At 51.3% G+C, this 18,634-nt stretch overlaps 8 protein-coding genes across 8 annotated transcripts; 4 read left to right on the plus strand and 4 right to left on the minus strand.

Moving 5' to 3' along the window:
• Positions 1–1,603: 1,603 nt before the first annotated feature.
• Positions 1,604–3,424, plus strand: PMZ80_003911 (uncharacterized protein; the record flags this gene model as incomplete). Its single annotated transcript, XM_064872338.1, has 1 exon — positions 1,604–3,424. The coding sequence occupies one exon, from the start codon at positions 1,604–1,606 to the stop codon at positions 3,422–3,424; it is 1,821 nt and encodes a 606-aa protein (XP_064732718.1).
• A 691-nt stretch (positions 3,425–4,115) lies between these two features.
• On the plus strand, positions 4,116–4,316 carry PMZ80_003912 (uncharacterized protein; the record flags this gene model as incomplete). The annotated part of the gene is made up of 1 exon (XM_064872339.1): positions 4,116–4,316. One exon carries the CDS (start codon positions 4,116–4,118, stop codon positions 4,314–4,316), a length of 201 nt encoding a protein of 66 aa, XP_064732719.1.
• A 521-nt stretch (positions 4,317–4,837) lies between these two features.
• PMZ80_003913 (uncharacterized protein) lies at positions 4,838–5,719 on the minus strand (the record flags this gene model as incomplete). The annotated part of the gene is made up of 1 exon (XM_064872340.1): positions 4,838–5,719. The coding sequence occupies one exon, from the start codon at positions 5,717–5,719 to the stop codon at positions 4,838–4,840; it is 882 nt and encodes a 293-aa protein (XP_064732720.1).
• Positions 5,720–6,696: 977 nt separating this feature from the next.
• On the plus strand, positions 6,697–8,661 carry PMZ80_003914 (uncharacterized protein; the record flags this gene model as incomplete). The annotated part of the gene is made up of 1 exon (XM_064872341.1): positions 6,697–8,661. The coding sequence occupies one exon, from the start codon at positions 6,697–6,699 to the stop codon at positions 8,659–8,661; it is 1,965 nt and encodes a 654-aa protein (XP_064732721.1).
• Positions 8,662–10,293: 1,632 nt separating this feature from the next.
• Positions 10,294–11,457, minus strand: PMZ80_003915 (uncharacterized protein; the record flags this gene model as incomplete). The annotated part of the gene is made up of 1 exon (XM_064872342.1): positions 10,294–11,457. The coding sequence occupies one exon, from the start codon at positions 11,455–11,457 to the stop codon at positions 10,294–10,296; it is 1,164 nt and encodes a 387-aa protein (XP_064732722.1).
• Positions 11,458–12,209: 752 nt separating this feature from the next.
• PMZ80_003916 (uncharacterized protein) lies at positions 12,210–13,229 on the plus strand (the record flags this gene model as incomplete). Its single annotated transcript, XM_064872343.1, has 1 exon — positions 12,210–13,229. The coding sequence occupies one exon, from the start codon at positions 12,210–12,212 to the stop codon at positions 13,227–13,229; it is 1,020 nt and encodes a 339-aa protein (XP_064732723.1).
• An 87-nt stretch (positions 13,230–13,316) lies between these two features.
• PMZ80_003917 (uncharacterized protein) lies at positions 13,317–14,834 on the minus strand (the record flags this gene model as incomplete). The annotated part of the gene is made up of 1 exon (XM_064872344.1): positions 13,317–14,834. One exon carries the CDS (start codon positions 14,832–14,834, stop codon positions 13,317–13,319), a length of 1,518 nt encoding a protein of 505 aa, XP_064732724.1.
• Positions 14,835–15,331: 497 nt separating this feature from the next.
• SYP1 (Suppressor of Profilin deletion) lies at positions 15,332–18,141 on the minus strand (the record flags this gene model as incomplete). The annotated part of the gene is made up of 3 exons (XM_064872345.1): positions 15,332–17,911; positions 17,961–18,053; positions 18,106–18,141. 3 exons carry the CDS (start codon positions 18,139–18,141, stop codon positions 15,332–15,334), a joined length of 2,709 nt encoding a protein of 902 aa, XP_064732725.1.
• Between the last annotated feature and the right edge of the window lie 493 nt (positions 18,142–18,634).

Consider the following 18,634-nt stretch of genomic DNA (forward strand, 5'->3'; position numbering starts at 1 on the left):
AGACAGCTCACCGCGCCCTCAACTTCCCAAGCGCCCTCTCCGCATCCTCCCTCGCATCATACCCGAAATACCACTCTCTAAACCCGGCACTCCACGGTCCAGCACTCGGCCCAGGCAATGGTCCGTCGAAACCGTGGCGTCGAATCTGTTCGACGATCTCTGGTCGAGCTTGAGAGATGAAGCCACCGTTACTGAGGATCTGGGCGGAACTTGCGCACTGTCTCAACAATCTCCGAGATGCTTGACGGTGTCTGCCAGGAGTTGTTCGCTTTGGCGGCTCCGAAAGGCACGGACATGTGATCATGAAGACATGGTTGACCGGGTCAATAGCACAGCAAAAGCCAGAAAGTGAAATTGGTTGAAGTTCGAGGATCCGGACTGCGCCTTCGTTGCTGTCTAGTGCTGCACGATCAAGGAGGATATCAGAGTCACCCGATCGACTCAGCAAGCGGCATCTGGCTGTTCGGCGAAGTGGCAAAAGAAATGGGCTATTAGCATGCAAAATAGTCAGGCGATGGTTGTTGACGCCTTTGGCTTGGTGAAGCCACTGTACATCGAATGGTCCGGGCTGCCAGGCCCTGAGATTTGCTCCCTTGAAACCCCAGCTGTCAAGCATGGCCATGGCAACGCGCATAACCGTGATAGCAGCACCAATCTCAATCTTCATCCTTGACTTGCATGTTTTGCTTGTCATACCCCAGATGATGATCCGTTGCTTCGCCTGATTCAAGGCTGCATGCAATATCAAGCAGCAGCATCGAATTTGCGCTTAGCAAAACCAGGTACTGTTAGCTCTCAAACTGGCACATACGAAGTACGTCCGGCGATAAGGATATTCACATATCAGACCACAATAATTGTTCAGCGGCCTTGCGGAGATTCTGTAGCACCAACATACCACTTACCTTGGGCGCAAGACTAGCCACACTCCAGAGCCGCAGACTGATTAGGTAACATCGTCGTTGGGCTGGAGTAGTCAATTATGCACTACCAAACAATGATCTGCGTGAACGCCTGTCGTGGTCGGGATAACTGCACTCCCTAGAAGCCCTGCAATCTCATGTACGCTTTTCGCTAAGCAATGAAACTGCAGGTACGCGTCTGTGCCCGCGAGCTGGGAGCCAGTATCCTTCTTCAAACACGACAACGAAATGTACGAATTCGTTGGACAACCAGAAAGGCAAAAGTGTACACAAGCACCAGAAAAAAGCAGTAGAAGCATTGAAAGCACAAGATCGCTAAGATTGTGAAGCACAGGAAGCTTGGGATTGAGACCAATCGCATAAATACTAAGAGAAACGGAAGCCATTGAAGCTTCTCAAAGCCCTGCAAGCTTTATCTCCTCGAAACAGCCGCGACAGTTGCCTTCCGTCTCCAATACTCCGATTGGCCAAAGCACACTTGGCAAGCATTCAGCAGTGGAGCTGATGATGTCGTGCACCGATCGCGCTGCAGGTTCGCCAGCAGCAAAACATTAATTCAAAAGAGGCAGGTAGAAGTGAGGATGAAGGTCGGTATGTGAAGGTCTTTCCACCCTCACTATCGCTCTGCTCCTCTCGTTACTTGTATCATATTTGTCTTCCGCAAGTATACCAGTCTCATGATGCATATTCTTCCGGCTGCATTGGCAGCACTGTTGTCGGTAGCTACAGCAACTCCAGTCGCACAGCCAAAAGTGCACCAGGATCACGCCCGATCACCATACGCAGTCAAAGAAACACACTTTGTCCCCCGAGGATGGACTGCCACTGATGACTCGACAGATCAGCTGCTCGACCTCAAGATCGGTCTGAAGAATAAGAAATTTGCTGATCTCGAGCGACATCTGTACGAAGTATCACTGCCCACCCATCACAGATACCGACAGCATTTCTCCAAAGAAGAGGTGGACAATCTGGTCAGACCTGATGAAGAAGCCTCATCGCTTGTCAACGAGTTCTTGCAAGACCATGGCATTTCGAAAGAGCAATGTAGATACAGCTCTGCAGGAGACTGGATATCGGCGGCGTTGCCAGTGGCTCAGGTAGAGAAGATGCTGAACACAAAATACTCAGTCTACAAGCACGAAGATGGAACAACTATGATCAGAACAACAGAGTGGTCATTGCCCCAGCATCTCCACGAGCACATCAGCACTATCCAGCCAACGACGGCTTTCCTCAGAGCTTCACCCAAACTGCAGACAGTACTAGAGAGCCCCGACGCCGACTTCAACGAAGACGACTGGGACCCGCCGAGCGCTACGGATCTGATCAGCGTATGCAACTTTGAAGGTGTCACACCAGCCTGTCTCCGACTCCTGTACGGCACCGATGATTACACACCTCAATCACCAAACTCTTCCATTGCTTTCACCAATTACCTTGGCGAGGTAGCTAACCGCTCTGATGCTTCGCGATTCCTCACAATGTTCCGACCAGACGCTGTGTCATCCGCCTCGATGTTCGATCAAATCTCCATCTCTGGTGGTCCTGTGGACAATGGCACAGCTGGTGCAGGCTATGAAGGAAATCTCGACATACAGACCATCGCCGGTCAAGTTTGGCCCATCAACATCACATCTTACTCAACCGGAGGCAGCCCACCGTTCCAGGCTGACTTGAACACACCTACCAATACAAACGAGCCGTATCTCGTGTGGCTTGAGTACGTGTTGGGTCAACAAGAGGTGGAACAGACCATCTCAACCAGCTATGGAGATGACGAGCAGACCGTACCACAATCTTATGCACAAGCAGTCTGCGAAGGCTTCGCACAACTTGGATTGCGTGGTGTCTCAGTTCTCTTTAGCAGTGGTGACTTTGGCGTTGGCTCCAACGACACCTGCTACTCGAATGATGGCAAGAACACATCGATGTTTCTTCCGGCATTTCCCGCATCATGTCCATACATAACAGCCGTCGGTGGCACCAGAGGATATCCTGAAGTGGTGGCATACGACACGAGGAACGGTTACGTCAGCGGCAGCGGCTTTAGCAACTACTTCGCCCAGCCAGCTTACCAAAAAGATTCAGGCGTCGTCGACAAGTACGTGGAATCACTCAATGGTGAGTATGACGGGCTGTACAACAAGAGCGGTAGAGCATATCCTGATGTTGCGGTGCAAGGATATAGGTATATAGTGATATACAACGGCTCGGTAATCACCCTGGACGGCACGAGCGCTTCATGTCCTACCATGGCTAGCACCATCTCACTTGTGAACGATGCTTTGATGGCGGATGGACAAGCACCTCTTGGCTTCCTGAACCCTTGGTTGTACACTGGTGCTGGCGAGAAGGCGTTCACGGACGTGGTCAACGGCAGCACTACTGGATGTAACACTGCAGGATTCCCTGCGGCTGCGGGATGGGACGTTGCTTCGGGCTTTGGTACACCTCAGTTTCCAACGATGCTGGACATCCTGGGACTGGGTGATTCATAAACGCTGGGCAGGTGCATAACTCTACAGTATGGTGGCTGTGGATGGCGCTTGGACAGAGCAAGGTACGGGGAGGCAGCGCTGTTGTTCGAAGACAGCTTCGGCGCGCATCAGGCGGGACGTGGAAGCATTATGGCATATGAGATCTAATGATAATGACATACTGAGCTCATGCAATACATGCATGGTGCACATTGAACTGAAGCCTTGCAACTCGGCAAATGACAAGGAAAGCTCGATTGGTACTTCCCCAGTAGCACTGTGTTCAATTTGCTAGTTGCTTTGATCCTTACATAGTTGCTACGGGTCGAAAACTCAAGTGGTGTTCCGCCGATCCTCCGCCACCGTGGTCCATAGCATGCTGCCGCCACCTGTGTCTGCATGTATCGAGGTCGACGCCTGAGTAGTTCTTATGGTTTCCTTCCTCACTCCAAGGTCAAGCCTGTCCACGCTCCGTACGGGCACGATGGCTTTGCTGTGGAGACCTTCATTGTTATCATTAATGCATGAAATGTGCCTTTGTCGAACTCATCCTACGTGTATTGTCCAGGAATAGCAGAACGTCGTCAACAAAGGCTGGCACATTACCTTGTGTCTCGACGCCATAAAAACAGCCACAGCCAGCACTCATCTTATCCTTGCTCTGCCATCTGTCTCCGACTCCAGTTACATTCCCGTCATATCCACAGCTAAAATGTCTCCCCCATCACAAAATACACGCGCCTCCTCTTCGAAAGAGCCCCTCGCAATGGTCAAAAGCCTAGAGCATATCCCGTTATCGTCAACGGCGCCATCGAAGGAGAACAGCCTGCATAGGAGCGAGTTTCTGTCGAGTAAAGAGTTTGATCGGATTTGGGAGTGGATTCCGCCGCCGCCGCCGGGTAGGTGGAGGTAGGATGGGTAATGGAGGTTGGGATGTATGGAATGAAATGAATTATTGTCGAAGTTGCCTTTGTGACTTTCTGTCTGTGTGAAATTGTGGATGTTTCCTGAGTTGGGTCTCGTATTCGGTCAAGGGTTATGCTTAGCATCAGGCCAACTTCCTTGTTGTCGAACATACTAGATGGTCAAAGAAGAATGGCGAGTATCTATGCAAAGTGAGCTGTTCAGTGCACCACATTTCCGCACGATCGCTGGCTCAACGCTTGATTACTGTCCTGTGAGTAACTCGAATAAGACCTCTGCAACGTGGCAACTGATAGTCGAATTGCTCGAAGACCTTCGCAGGGAGATCTGGTGAAATGTGCGAGGACGTCGCAAATTGAAAACTCGAAAGGTAGAATTGGATGCGCTCTGTTGTCTATTGTAAAGATATTGCTTCTCCGCAAAGCTTCAATTGGTCTGAAAGGGCAGTCACATCTCTCTCAGTGCAGGATCGAGGTAGCTTGGCCATTCTGGCTCGTCACCCGACGACATTCATGCCTCAATGGCAGGCGGATCAACGAGGTTGTCTTCAGGCGCCAATGTGCTATCCTGTGTGAAACGAGATCCGTGGTCGATTGGTACTTCGACTTGTCCTAGATCAGCAGAATTACCGGCTTGTACGATGGGAATCTGTTTGACGTGAATCTTCTCTCCAACGTTGATGGCCGCCTTCTTCCACCGCTCTTTCTTCTCCTTCTCCTCGATGAGATCCTCAGTGCTCTGGCCAGGATGCTTAGTCTGCACATGTTTCTTTACCATTCTGACTCTGTCGAACCTGAACTGTGGACATAGCTTGCACGCGAACTGTCGATCGGATGTCTTGATGAGTCGCCGGCCGTCGGCTGCGTAACGGGCCTCGCGATCGAGGGTTGATGTGGGAGCTGGAGTGTTGGTTGGCTTGCTGCATTTCTCCGTCGTCTCCGCAAGCGTAGTGAAGTGCGTGAATCCGTACATGACCTTGAGATCCTCCCATCTTTCACCTGGATGAGCATTGCGGACGTGACCAGCTAGTGTATATCCATCTTGGCTTGTTCTGTTCTCTGGACATTGACGGAAGCGCGCCTCAGGGCATTTCGAGCAGCCATAAATGTAGTCTTCTTTGGTGACTGAAGAACGACCTGGCGGCTCTCTTGTAACATGGCTGAAGGAGGCGCCGTTTTGCGAGGCAGAAATTATTTGTTGCGAGTCCATCTCGTCGTGAATGTGATATGGCAAGATCGTAGGCTGCAGCGCAGACTTGGTGTTCACAGATTCGTGGAGTAACTCTCGCAATCTGTTGGCGAGAACTTGAGGCTGTATGGAAGGCCTTCCAACTGTGAGTTGCTGATACTTTTTGACTACTCGCAAGATGGCGGCGTAGGCTCGAACTTTCATAGGGCGCGTGTGGGTTGCCCATGGGTGTTTTGTGAATGCGACGAAGCCGCTAGAAGCTGCGTTTCACTCCCAATCACTATTCGAGTGCTTGATGAAGCGGGCTGTCCCCTTCAGCGGTGGCGGCAGACGAGTAAGTACCAAGTACGCCTGCTACCCTGTTAGTAGCATGAACGGATTAGGATTGCGCGACACGATATCGAGGCCAGCATGATGAATGTGTGGAAGCGCGGCAAAGAAAATGTTTCGCGGATGACAGCCTGTTATTGATACCGAGTGATCAACACCGCCCAAGCACCGAATGAACTGCTGCTATTTCAATGCCAATATCCTGCTCTTTGACCTCGCGCGTTCACCTTTCACCTTTGTGCTAGCATCTCCGGATCGTACTCATTATCATCTATTTTGTATTGGTATGTCAGCAGCTTTGGTTTTACCCAAGTCTCATGCTCCAACGGAGATTGACAAGCGTCTGGGAATAAAGCGCCGTTTACAGTGGACTCATTCCACATCCTGCCTCATCTCAGTCAATCGAGCTCAGCCGAAGCGAGCTCAGAAAGATTTTGGTGCAAGACGTGACCGGATTAGTCTGAGATCTGTCGACTGGAAGATTGACATTATTGAAGTTGAATGGCTCCTTGATTGTCGAACTGTTCGCGATACGGCCGCAACACTTGCGTGAGCAAGGAGCAGGATCAACGAACACAGATCTGTGGTTGTGAAGAAAGGGAAGAAGTTGTGGAAGGCACGCGAGGACGAAATAATTTTGGATGCGCAGATACCTGTTTGATACGTTTGCACATCTAGTGTGCTCGTTCTTTCCGAATCTGGTCCGGCTGCCTTAGTGAAATTCATGAGGCCAGCCCACCTTCGATTCTTCTACCTCTTCCAAAAACCCGACATTGACACCTAGTCGCATTGCCTCGAGCTTTCTGGTTTTTCATTCGTGAAGCGGTGTACTGCACAGTAAGTTGCCCATTATGGACTCCGCGGCGATCGAGCAAATGAACAAATTGCGCAAAAGTCTAGGTCTACCTTTACTCGGCGGCGCACGAGCAGACTCCAATGGACCGACTTTCAAGGAGAAGAAAAATGGTGATGCTTCAGATGACGAACCTGCGTCCACCATAGACACTCGAGAGGCAGCAGGGTATGCCAACTTCAAACAGATACAAGACGACGAAAAGAAACGCCTCGAACGAGAACAGAGGAAGAAGGCTCTTCAGAAAGCAAGAGATGCTGCTGCGCGATTTCAGAGGCTCGAAGGCAAAGGTTTAGGGGATGTTGATGAAGCCGAAGATGTTGATGCAAAAGCGTGGTTGAAAGGACAGAAGAAGAGGCAGAACCAGATCGAGCAGCAAAGGGCGAGGAGATTGGAGGAAGAGTTGGCCGAACGCGAAAAATTGGCTGCAATTGAGTACAAGAGCTCCGACCTTGCTGGAGTACAGGTCGCTCATGAGATTGGCGACTTCGACGATGGAGCAGAAGATCAGATTTTGACTCTCAAGGACCAGGAGATTGGCAAGGACGATGAGGATGAGGACGGAGATGTACTCGAAAATGCGGACTTGATCGCTCGAGACAAACTGAAAGAGAAGATGGACGCGAAGAAGAAGATCAGATACGATATCCATGATGAGGAGAAGCAGGATCTACTGTCGCAGTACGATGAGAAGAAGCGGAAAGCTTTCACACTTGATGCGCAAGGCAGCAGTCTTGAAGAAAGGGAAAGCAAGAGGCAGGCTATTGGGGAGAAGCTGAAGAACACAATCAGCCTTGACTCGATTATCAAACCAGAAATCATGTCCGACTACCAGGAAATCAAGATCAAGAAACCAAAGAAGACCAGCAAAAAGAATAAGAGGCAGAAAGAGGCCGACGAGGATGACATTTATCCAACCACAAATGGCACTAGTGACGTGATGGAAGTCGATGCGCCGAAACCTAGGTCGAGGGCAGAAACGAACTACAACGACGATGAAGATCTGTCCAATGCTCTGAGTTTCAGCAGGAGAGCTGCCTTGAAGAAGAAAAAACTGAAACCTGAGGATCTCGTCAAGCAGTTGAAAGAAGAAGAGCTAGAGACAGAAATCCCAGAAGCAGAAGGCGGCATAGTCCTCGATGACACCACAACTTTTCTCGACAATCTGCAATCGAGGCCCCAAGACGAAGAAATCAAGCCCGCCCAGAAGTCAGCAGAGGCATTGCAAGAGGAAGAACAAAAGGCAGCCGCCGAGGACGAAGACCAGCTCATGCAGGACACCAACGAAGCCTACACGATTGTTGAGGGCGATGAACAAGCGCTTCTTGACAGCATTGCTCGAAATACACCAGCAGAAGCCGCGAACCCTGAACTCTCCCGCACTGGTCTCGAAGAGGAGCAAACCTTGTCCGGTGGTCTCGGAAGCACCCTTGCCCTCCTGCGCTCCCGTGGCCTGGTCCAAGAAAACGACATCTCAGACAAGAATACCCTGTACCGTGACCGACAACGCTTCATCAACGAACAGCGCCTTCGCGAACATCAATCCGACGAACGCGCGCGCCAGCAACGAGAACGTGATCGATTGTCCGGCAAGAACACAGGCATGAGTCAAAGAGACAGGGAAGAGAAGGCAAGATGGGAGAACGAGCGCCGTAGTCAACAACAGAGTGTTGCTGCTGCCGCCGCCTTCAACAAGGAGTACAAGCCTGATGTGAATCTGAAGTACGTTGATGATTCAGGTCGGCTCCTCAACCAGAAAGAAGCGTTTAAACATCTCAGTCACCAATTCCATGGCAAGGGTAGTGGCAAAGGAAAGACCGAGAAACATCTCAAGAAGATTGATGAGGAGAAGAGGGATTTGGCGAAGAGTGTGCTTGACTCTAGTTCGATTGACCGAGGCATGCAGAGAGCGCAGGGAACCATGGGGAAGAGAGATAAGGTTGCTGGTGTCAGATTGGGCTGAGCAATGTTGAAGTCGGGTATTCTGACAGGCCAACACGCAAGAGCTGCCGATATTCTGGCTAGGATCTGCCTTGCGCTGGCTCGGCTGCTAGCTATCGGAGGGCTCGGTCTCTGGTTTTGGGTTAGGTATGTGGTGGCAGGATACCCAGGCTAGGGAGATTGGTGTTGATCGTGGTTGAGCGATCTGGCCAGCATACCACGGATCGAACGGGATACCGCGCATCACTTTATGTATATTCGCTACCATCTGCTTATCTGATAATGCTTCGAAGCACAGCAGATTCAAGCACGGCATCTACAGAGCGCACTCAGGACCAGCCACCGTTTTTCGAACTGTGCACAGCTTTAGGCCGATGTTGAGCGTCCGAGAGTGGTAGCCTAGCGGTTCCAAATATTGGAAAACCTTCGCAGGCGAATTAAGCCAGATGGCCACAACCACCGACTGCATATATATGTCCACACGTATCCTTCCACATATATGCAAAACCCACGTTTGCCCTGAAAAACACCACACCAATCAAAACTCACAATCGAACAAAATGGCAGACTCAAAACGCACACCAGGTCCCCTCGCCGCAAAATTCGCAGAAGCAATTATGGAGAGGCGAGGCCTCAATTCCGACACAAAACATACCTGCGACGCAATCGTCCAGCGCCTCAACGATGTGAGCGATAGCATGCGGTCGAATCACGAAGGTCTGATGCAACAGCTAGATAGAGGTTTCGATGAGATCAAGGCCACTCTTGCGGAGTCGAGATATTGGGCTGGGCGGTTATTGCAGATGTTAAAGGAGAGGGAGAGGAGGGAGGCGAGAGAGAGAAGGGGTTCGGGGGTGGGTATGTGATGTGATGTGGATGGCAGCGGATCGTGAGAGAGAGAGAGGGGGGGAGATGGGCGTGGGAGGAAAGTGGCTGGATCATGTCACGATCGGACTGTGTTAGACAGGGTTGGCATTCCGCTGGAAACAACAGCATGAAAAGCGAACTGGATAGGTTTGCATATCGCAACTGCAGGTGTGCATGCTGAGCATTGTTCGACATGTTGTTGACCTGCTGACGTTTTCTGCCCTTCGTTGTCTTTTATTCTGGGTTGCTTTACGACTGTCAGTCTCTTTGCAAGGTTGGACCTACAAGCATGATTATAAAATATCAATGTTGCTGCCTCCGCCTCCCGGGATAGAACTTCGCACTGAAGCACTGACCAGATAGCCGCTACATCATATCAATCAACAAAAGCCATGCCGAACAACAGACCCCAATACGTGTATCCAATGGACGCGGCACAGATACTCAACAGCATACAGGCGCTCGGCTATCAAATCAGTCGTCTGGAGCCTGTGTCACAACTTGGTCATGCGAATATCATGACAGAGCTCACTAAGATGCGGCGTGCGATCCGAGAGCACGATGAGAAGATTACTAAGGCTTTTAAGGCTCAAAATAAGATCATCGAGGAGAAGATCATCAAGCATTTGCAGCAAGAAGGGAGACAGAGACGAAGATGAGGGACTTGTTGAATGTGAGCGATGTTCGAGGCTAGAAGTACAATAATGTAGCCGGGGTAGTCGCTCTAATGTAGCCACTTCTGAGAATACCCGATTTGGACCAAGTATGTCCATTAGCTTGCGGCTCATCATTTCGAAAGATCCTCTCCCCAAACCTCCTTCGCAATCTCCACCTCAAGCCGTATCTTTGCCCACTGCTGCTCCTCACTCAACTCATTCCCCTCCATCGTACTGCTGAACCCGCACTGATGACTTACACAAAGCTGATCCAGCCCCTTCGGCACATGTTTCGCCGCCTCATGCAATCTCTTGATGATCGTCTCCTTATCATCCAGCTCAGCCGACTTCGAGCTCATCACGCCCAACACCACGACCTTGTGCTCCGGAAGGAACCGCAAAGGGGCAAAGTCGCCGGACCTTGCATCGTCATACTCCAGGAAGTACACGTCCACATTCAATTTCTGGAACAAAACTTGCGCAACGGGCTCGTACCCACCACTTGCGAACCATTGAGATCTGTGATTCCCGCGACAGAGATGAATGCCGATGACCATGTCGCTGGGTCTCTTGCTTATCGCAGCATTGATGAGATCAGCGTACTGTTCTGTGATCTGCTCTGGCGTCTGGCTGTGTCGATCCGAGGCGCTCTGCCGCATCGATGGGTCGCAGAGGTAGGCGAGATTCGTGTCGTCCATTTGGAGAAAGCGGCATCCTGCGTCGTAGAGCGTCTGAATCTCAGCTTGGTACGCTGTTGCTAGATCTGCGAAGAAGGGATCGAGATCTGGGTAAGCAGTGCTGGATATCGTGTCACGACTACCACGGAAATGGCACATTGTCGGAGATGGGATGGCGACCTTGGTGGTTACTTTCTCGTTCGCATCTATCACGCCTTCTCTCCTGGCATTTTCGATCTGTTCCTCGAGGTAAAGGAAGTCGTCGAGCTGTATTGGCTTCACATGTCGTACTTTATCCGTGATCACAAGCTTTGGCGGCATGAAACCCTCTTTCGAGCTATTCGTGCTTGCCAAGCTGCCCTTGACCTTGACACCGCCGAGGTGCTGGAGGAAGTCGAGGTGGAAGAAAGCTCGGCGGAACTCGCCGTCTGTGATGCTGCGGATCCCGTTCTGGAGTTCCTTACGGACGACCTCTGAGATGTACTTGTCTTCCATGGGTCGGAGGGATGAGGTGTCATTGGTGTTCGGCGGGAGGTCGGCTCGTGCTTGAAGAATTTCCTCGGGTCGAAGGAGAGACCCGACGTGGTCGGCGCGGTAGACGCCTGTTGGGAGGGGCATTTTCGAAGGTGTTCGTAGCTCGAGGATGGCGTGGTAATGATATTGTTAGCAATGTCAATTGGTACCAGTAAGTTTCTGGCGAAGGGCTCGAGGAGGAAAGCAACTCGGCTGTAACAGAAAATCGTGAATGAGACTACAGATAGTATTTTCATCTGCTTTTGCTTATGCGGGGAGACTCATAACGATCATCCTGACAGCCTGGTTGAAGTCAAACTCGGTCACGCTTTGTCTCGTTCTTCCCGGTGCCATTATCGTGTCACAGCAAGCAACTTCTTGCTCACGAGTGGGCTGGCATCATCGTAAACAGCTTCGGCAGTTGAATTTAACTTCGAGCAAGCGAATGATGCGCATGTAATAGTCGGCAGGCAAGCCGTGTGGTTGGAGAGTCATTTTGTCTTTCGGCACGTTGAGTTGAGAAGGTGCCGCTGCAGCTGCGAGTCATGAGGTGGAGTTTTGATGCATCGGCTTTGAACCCTACAATGTCATGAGGCATCTAGCTTGATCAGAGAACTTTGACGAGTGGCACGAAGAGAGAAAGACAGGTTTTGAGACAATCCTGATTAGCTAATGAAACTAGTATTGACCGAGACGTGATGCGACGCGTCCTCGCAGGGTGGAAATTGCGCCAGCTTCGCCCGGCAGGAGCGATTAAGCCACGACATCAATCGGACGAACAAGCTTAAGTAGATCTGCGTCAAATTATCCCTAACAAGTATAACAAAACACACTGTGAGTGAGGATATCACCTCATGATGGGCGGAGGTGATCATCATCCTGCTGAGCATGCACTTCACCGCAAGGAGCACGCCGATCCAGCTCTTGCACTTACTCCCAGGACCAACGACATCACCACGCATGCAAAGTCAGGAGTCCCAGATTCATCAGCAGAGCCAACACTTCTTCGTCTCATAACCCACAACGTCCGCTATGCCGCAACCGAGCTCTTTCCTCACGAACGACCATGGCCAGAACGATTACCGAACCTCTTGCGCCAATTCCATCATTACGCTGCTGGTCCATTCAATCCACCAAGCACAATCATATGCCTGCAAGAGGTTCTCCAAACCCAGCTCGAAGATCTCGTGACTGCATTCGGAGGTGAATGGACCCATATGGGTGTCGGGCGAGATGACGGGAAAGAAGGCGGAGAATTCAATCCGATCTTCTACCGTCGCGAATGCTGGAAGCAAGTACATTTCGAGACCGTCTGGCTCAGTGAGACACCTGATCAACCAGGACTGGGATGGGACGCAGGATCGAACCGGATATGCACTTGCCTCGTTTTGCAAAGTAAGCAGGAGGGAAGAGGATCCGGCAGAATCATAATTCTGAATACCCATCTCGACAATGCCGGCCAGCTTGCAAGGAGAAATGGTGCGATGCTGATATTGGAGTACACTAGGCGGTGGCAAGAGAAATTCAAGGCCGACCACATCTTGCTCGCGGGAGATCTGAACTCGATTCGCGATGAGGAGCATGGTGCCTGGAAGGTTCTGAACGCTCGCGATAGCGGCTTTGTGGATGTCGAGAGGCTGTTGGGGCCTGCTGATGTCCGACGGTTTGGCGACAAGATCACCTTTACAGGTTTCGACGGCAGTGGTGATGATGATCCGCCTGGCACACTTGACTTCATACATTACGGGATAGCTGAGAATGAGACTGTTGCTGAAGCAAGCCGCAAACTGCAGTCGTATTCAGTAGTGCCAAACTTGTTCGATGATGGTGTGCGCTGCAGCGATCATCGAGCTGTTGTCGTTGACCTCCAGCTCTAGATTGAAAGAGGCCTGATGTCTTCGCTTGATGGGATGCTGTTGAGAAGATACACTTTGAGTGGGTGTGCGAAAAGGGTGATTCATCGATCAGGGGAACGACTCATGCTGATGCGTGGTGGAACCGCTGTCCGATACAGTCTCACAATATCCTTGAAACGCTGTCGGCAACCTGCTTGGTGTCTCGTCTGGTGCGCCTTGGACCATCGGTATTCTGCTCGGTGCTGACACTGGTCCGTGCACATATGGCACTCGTCCGGGTGCAGTGGCAGAAGTCCTTAGCGTTGGGCGTTGTGGCAGCGTTGGCTGTACCGCTCTTCTCAATCGATCAACAAAGCCAAGCGAGCTCGTCCAGACTGACCCATCCACTTGCAGTTGATCGTTGACGTATCGTTTGATCGTGTTGTCGATGTACCGCCCTGTGACTGAACAACGATCTTCGCCAGAGAACATTGTGTCGTTCCAGATTTCGCATGATCCGTCCGGGAAGTAGTCGATACCGCCGCCCTCAGGCTCGCTGCATGTCACATATGTTCTTGCCATGAGTGATCTGATGGACAGTTGCGGGACCATCACATCGCTTTCTGCGCCATGATCGCTAAGGTAGACTGTGTGCTCATGCTTCGTAATGCCCTTGACATCGCGCTTCGACTCGTATTTGTAGTGTAGCATGCCTACCCTAGCTTGGGCATACTGCTCGAATAGCTGCTGTATACGTGTCACCTTCTCCGATGCTGCTATTCCGACATTGCGATCGTCGTATTCGATCATTGTGTTCTCCGGGTCGAAGTAGCCCATCATAGCGTACCATGCGCGAAGGTGAATTTCCAGCAGGCATTCTCGAGCATATGCCACCAGTCTGTTAGTCTTCACATAGTACATTGCGTTGCCGGCTTTCATCTCGATAAGTCCTTGCTCGACACGATTGAAGTGGACGTTCACAATCTCGTACTGCCGAATTAGTCTTTGCTTCAATTCCCACCGTTTCTGGCGTAGTTCGAAGGGTTTGACATCGCTTGGGTCTTTCCCATTCAGAGATTTGAGATATGGCAGCAGATCTTCCCGTAGGAGCTGGATTGTGGCATTGCTTGAGGCACTAAGGTTCATAGTCTCAAAATCGTCCAGACCTCGCGAGATGATCTCCTGCATCACAATCGCAATGTTTGTAGCTTCGACGCTCAAGTTGTCAGCGGTGGCCAATCCTCGGAGATATCGTGCTCTCAGCTCGGCAGCTTGTACCTTATCCTTGGCCGCTTTTGCACGATCTTTGATGGAGTTCGAGACCTTAACCAGAGCAAGCATAAGTCCAAATGCTGCTCCGACAACGGGGACTGCACCAGCTGCGGCCTGTGCAAGACCACCCAATTGCCTGTGAACCGAACAGTACTCCTTCATCACGTTGAGAAACTCCTCTTGGGTACACTTCGAGTATTCCAGATTGGCACATGCTTGAAGTGCTGCTTCGCCGTGCTCTGCATTGATGCGGAGGTCATTCTCGGTGAAGAGCTTGAGCAGCTCCTCGATGTCGATGGTGCCGCCGAAGCAGTTCGTGTGTCGGAGGTTTTCCCCAGCGTCGGATGCGCGAGCTGCTGATGCAAGGTGGTCCATCCTTTCTGGCAGCGCGGCTCAGGAAGTGTGACCAGTTCAGACGTTACGGTTTACGCGTTGCTTCGGAAGCCAAGCATGGGTGCGATGTGATCCAGCGACCTTGTTACAGCCTGCTGTCGACGGCATCTAGCACATACATTGTGTCAGAGATGGCTGTTGTAGATATGCCTTGTTTGACTGGGAGTTCGGGGGTCTCGGTGACATCGACATGTCAAGGAGGAAGTTTCGGTCTGTGTTAGTAAAGCTTTGTGTACCTTGCATGATACATGTTGTGGAACCTCGATAGTCTCAAGATGTCCAGACCGCCTCTCAATTCTGGAGTGGAAGATGAGAAGAGAAGAATGTCGGAGCTCGATCAAGAAAGACTTTCGGCAAGCACGATCCAGACAGTCTTGGCAATATTTATGAGGCAGGTGGTCGATCTTGCTAACACACGACTTTCACATTCTCGTGTCGATCAGACGAAATATTGGAGGCTTGCTTAATTACTATCAAGACTATGTCACACTATACTTGCCGCTGACAAGAAGCTTCCGACTTTGTACATCTTCCCACCTTTGCCCAGCCTCAGCACTCTTCCGGGCACCATCGTCCTCATCAGCAAATGGATCGGCAGCAGGTGTCGTACCATTTGACTCCGTGACAAGTCTTTCCACACCCAACGCTGAACCGAGCATATTGTGCGCTTCAAACTTGACGTCGATGCCACCTTTCCTCGCCGTACCATTGTTCTCTATCATGAATCGGACAAGTAGCCTCTCCTGAGCAGTCTTAACTGTCAATTCGGGGAAGCGCCACGATACTGCACTTGATCGTTTCTTGAAATGAGCATTTTGCACCGGCATCATCTGAGCACTTATCGCTTTCGGTGATGGTGCGTCTAAAGCGACGGTTGGCTTAGTGTCGAGGGATACTGTAACCACGACATTCCTGAGTGTGAGCTCTTGCGGTGGTGGATTTGGTGATGAGCCTAGATTAGCTACAGGTGCAAAGGCGGGGTTGAGGCTGTAGAGGAGGATCACACTTGCTTGGCCTTCAACGATCTGCCATGCTTGCGTCACTAGAAGAGGTGAGAATGAAGACAAGTTTGATTCGTCCATGTGAAGCTGATACTTGAAGCCGACGGTGGGTATGGAGCGGGATATCGAGGAGAGTGCGACGTTGTACGTGCCTGGTTGATGATTGTCTGAGGTTGATGCTGTGACGAATTGTGGATTCTGGGCACACTTCTCGAGCTGGTGGAAATTCTGCAAACGCACAATATCATGGTCTGGAGCCGTAGTGCTGCTCGAACGATTGTGAGCCAGTGCAATCTCGCCGACAACAGATGACCTTGAAACACCCTCATCTGAGAACCAGGAATTGACTGTCTCAACGATCGAGGCATTGAGGCCTGGTGCATGCATTTCCTGGTGATGCGCCACTCCAGCCATGCTATGAGCTGAAGTTATTGACTGAGTGTCCGATGTGACGTGTGAGGCGTCTTCCGGAATTGTGCCTGTTCCCAGTGACCGCTTGACTGGTGCGACCAGGTCCGAAGCACTTGTCGATGTAGCACCCGTCGTGCTAGTTGCGATGGTTGGCACGGTTGTTGCAGATGCGGGCGTTGAAGGTGCCCCAAGATTCGGTGTGCCAGGTGAAGGAAGCTCTTGCGGGCTGGGAAAGAACATGGTATTTCTGACATCACGTCGTCCTCTAACACTTCCTTGAACCCTGTTTAGTCCTGTTGATTGGGCTTGCATGCGCAGCTGACTTGCCATGTTGTTCATGGCCATCTGCGCAGCACTTTCATCCTCCGGTATTGGCTGATCCTTGATCTCAAAATTTCGCGCCGGCTCTTCTCCAGGTGATGCTGTTGTGTCCATAGCTTGAGCGAACGGGTCTGGCTGTGTGGTTTTTATCTCCGGGGTCTGAATCGTAGGCGGTGACAAGGTGTTTTGTCTGGTCTCCGGGATAAGCGGTTCCTGGTTCGCTGATATTTGAGGAGGCGGTGGCTGTGCCCTGTCCTCAAGTTCTGACGTGGGTGGAAATCTCGTAACACCATTCACTGCGGGTGGGAATGAAGCCTCGGAGATCCTGCTTTCTTGTGTTTGAGGAGGTCTCTCGCTGTCATGCCGACTGCTCGCTCGTTCGTCGCGAGAAATCGCTGGAGATAAGTCTTGACCAGAGCTTTCGAGATCCTGGAAGCTGCGCGATGACTCCTGTCTTCTGAACGGAGCGAAAGACCTCGTCTTTTCCTTCTTTTTCTCTCCTGGCGGAGGTGGAGGCATTGCGCTCTTCCTTCTACCCATGACCGTGCCGAGTCGCTTCAGGCCACTCAGTTTCTTTTCTTTCAGAGGCTCGGGCAATGGCGCTAGTGTATCTTGACCAGAGACCGAGCTGTTCCTCTGCTCAAGATGTGTGTTTCTCGGTGGTGGAGGTGTCGGAGGGATGTTCATACCTGCGGGTCGAGATGAGCTCGGCATAGATTCTCGTCTCGATGCTGGAGTGGTTCCCGCTTGGCCTTTAGCTCGTGCAGCGAAGGTTCTGATCTCATCTGCTGTCTCTACGTTCAGCAGAGCGTTCAAGCAAGACTCTGCGCTCGTTCGACCTTTCTCGACAGAATCTAGCTCGTGAGTCTGGAATTGCGTCAGGACGTCTCTGAGATGATTTACCCGTGCTTCGTCCAGGGCTTGTAGCTGTTCGAACACGAACGGCGCTTGCGTCTCCCATTGGTTTGTCGCATCGTCGAGGTCTGACCTTGCATTTTCGGCCTTTGTGCCGCCTTTTGCATCCAACTTTTGTGTCTTCTTCTGCGCATTCGTGATATCTTTTGCTATAGCTGCTAGGTTGCCCGACATGTTTCCCATTGACTGGATTTCGCGGTTCGTGCTAGAGTATTGTCGCAGCGGTGTCTCGACGTCAGCTTGTATCTTCGCAGCTAGAGTTTCGTGCGATTGCGCCGTGTTCTCGGTCGCGCTGACAATGCGCTGCCATGGCATTTGGAAGATACCCAGCGCGGCGGCATTATCTTGCTGTGGGCGTCGCGCCAGCTTGCGCAGGGCTGTGGCATATTGATCCTCGATCTTGCGTCGCTCCTAGCCATGTCGTAAGCTTCATGCTTTGCTTCATAGCAATGTGACTAACCTGCAGCCAGTCCGCAATGTCCCCATGGACCTTGTTGATCACATTCACTCGACTGTTCAGGATGTCGACAGCTTGATCTGGCTCAAGATCCGACTGAGCAGGCAAGTCAGTTTCGAAACTCTTCCCAAGTAATCGACATGCTCACCAACAAAGCAGGATACTCCTGCCTCGTGAGGTCCATCGTGCTCATATGCGTGCTCGGAGTTGACCAAGTGGGCGGATCAGGTGGATGTTCCAACTAAGACCGTACGATGTCGCCGTAGCTCGGAGGAGGTGTGTAGTTCATGGTAATGCTAACAATGCTGCAACTGGCTCATAACAATAAAGAAAACTAGCCTTGCTACACAATGTAAACAGCCGGAAGTGAAGCAACGCTGCAAAGCAACGGCCGAGTTGCGGTAAATTCGGGAGCTTGGTCACCCATCTCATGCGCCCTCTAGAAATGCAAATCATCCAATCGTCAGTAGATCCACTCTGAAATCGCCTCGGAGTCTCAGCTGTTGTTTCCATCGCAGATCCGGGGACCTGAATATCCTTCTCCTTTCAAACCTCTTACTGATGATAATCAAGCTCATGATCTATTCGTAGTCGTCAGGCCGCGACCAGGATCGATCCTGAACTTATAGTGCCACGAGATCCGCTATCAGGTTCCGGCGTCTCATCGTGGTGAGCCA

The sequence above is a fragment of the Knufia obscura genome (genome assembly GCF_036327395.1).
Source record: "Knufia obscura strain CCFEE 5817 isolate CBS 148926 chromosome Unknown scaffold_3, whole genome shotgun sequence".
Classification (NCBI taxonomy): Eukaryota; Fungi; Ascomycota; class Eurotiomycetes; order Chaetothyriales; family Trichomeriaceae; genus Knufia; species Knufia obscura.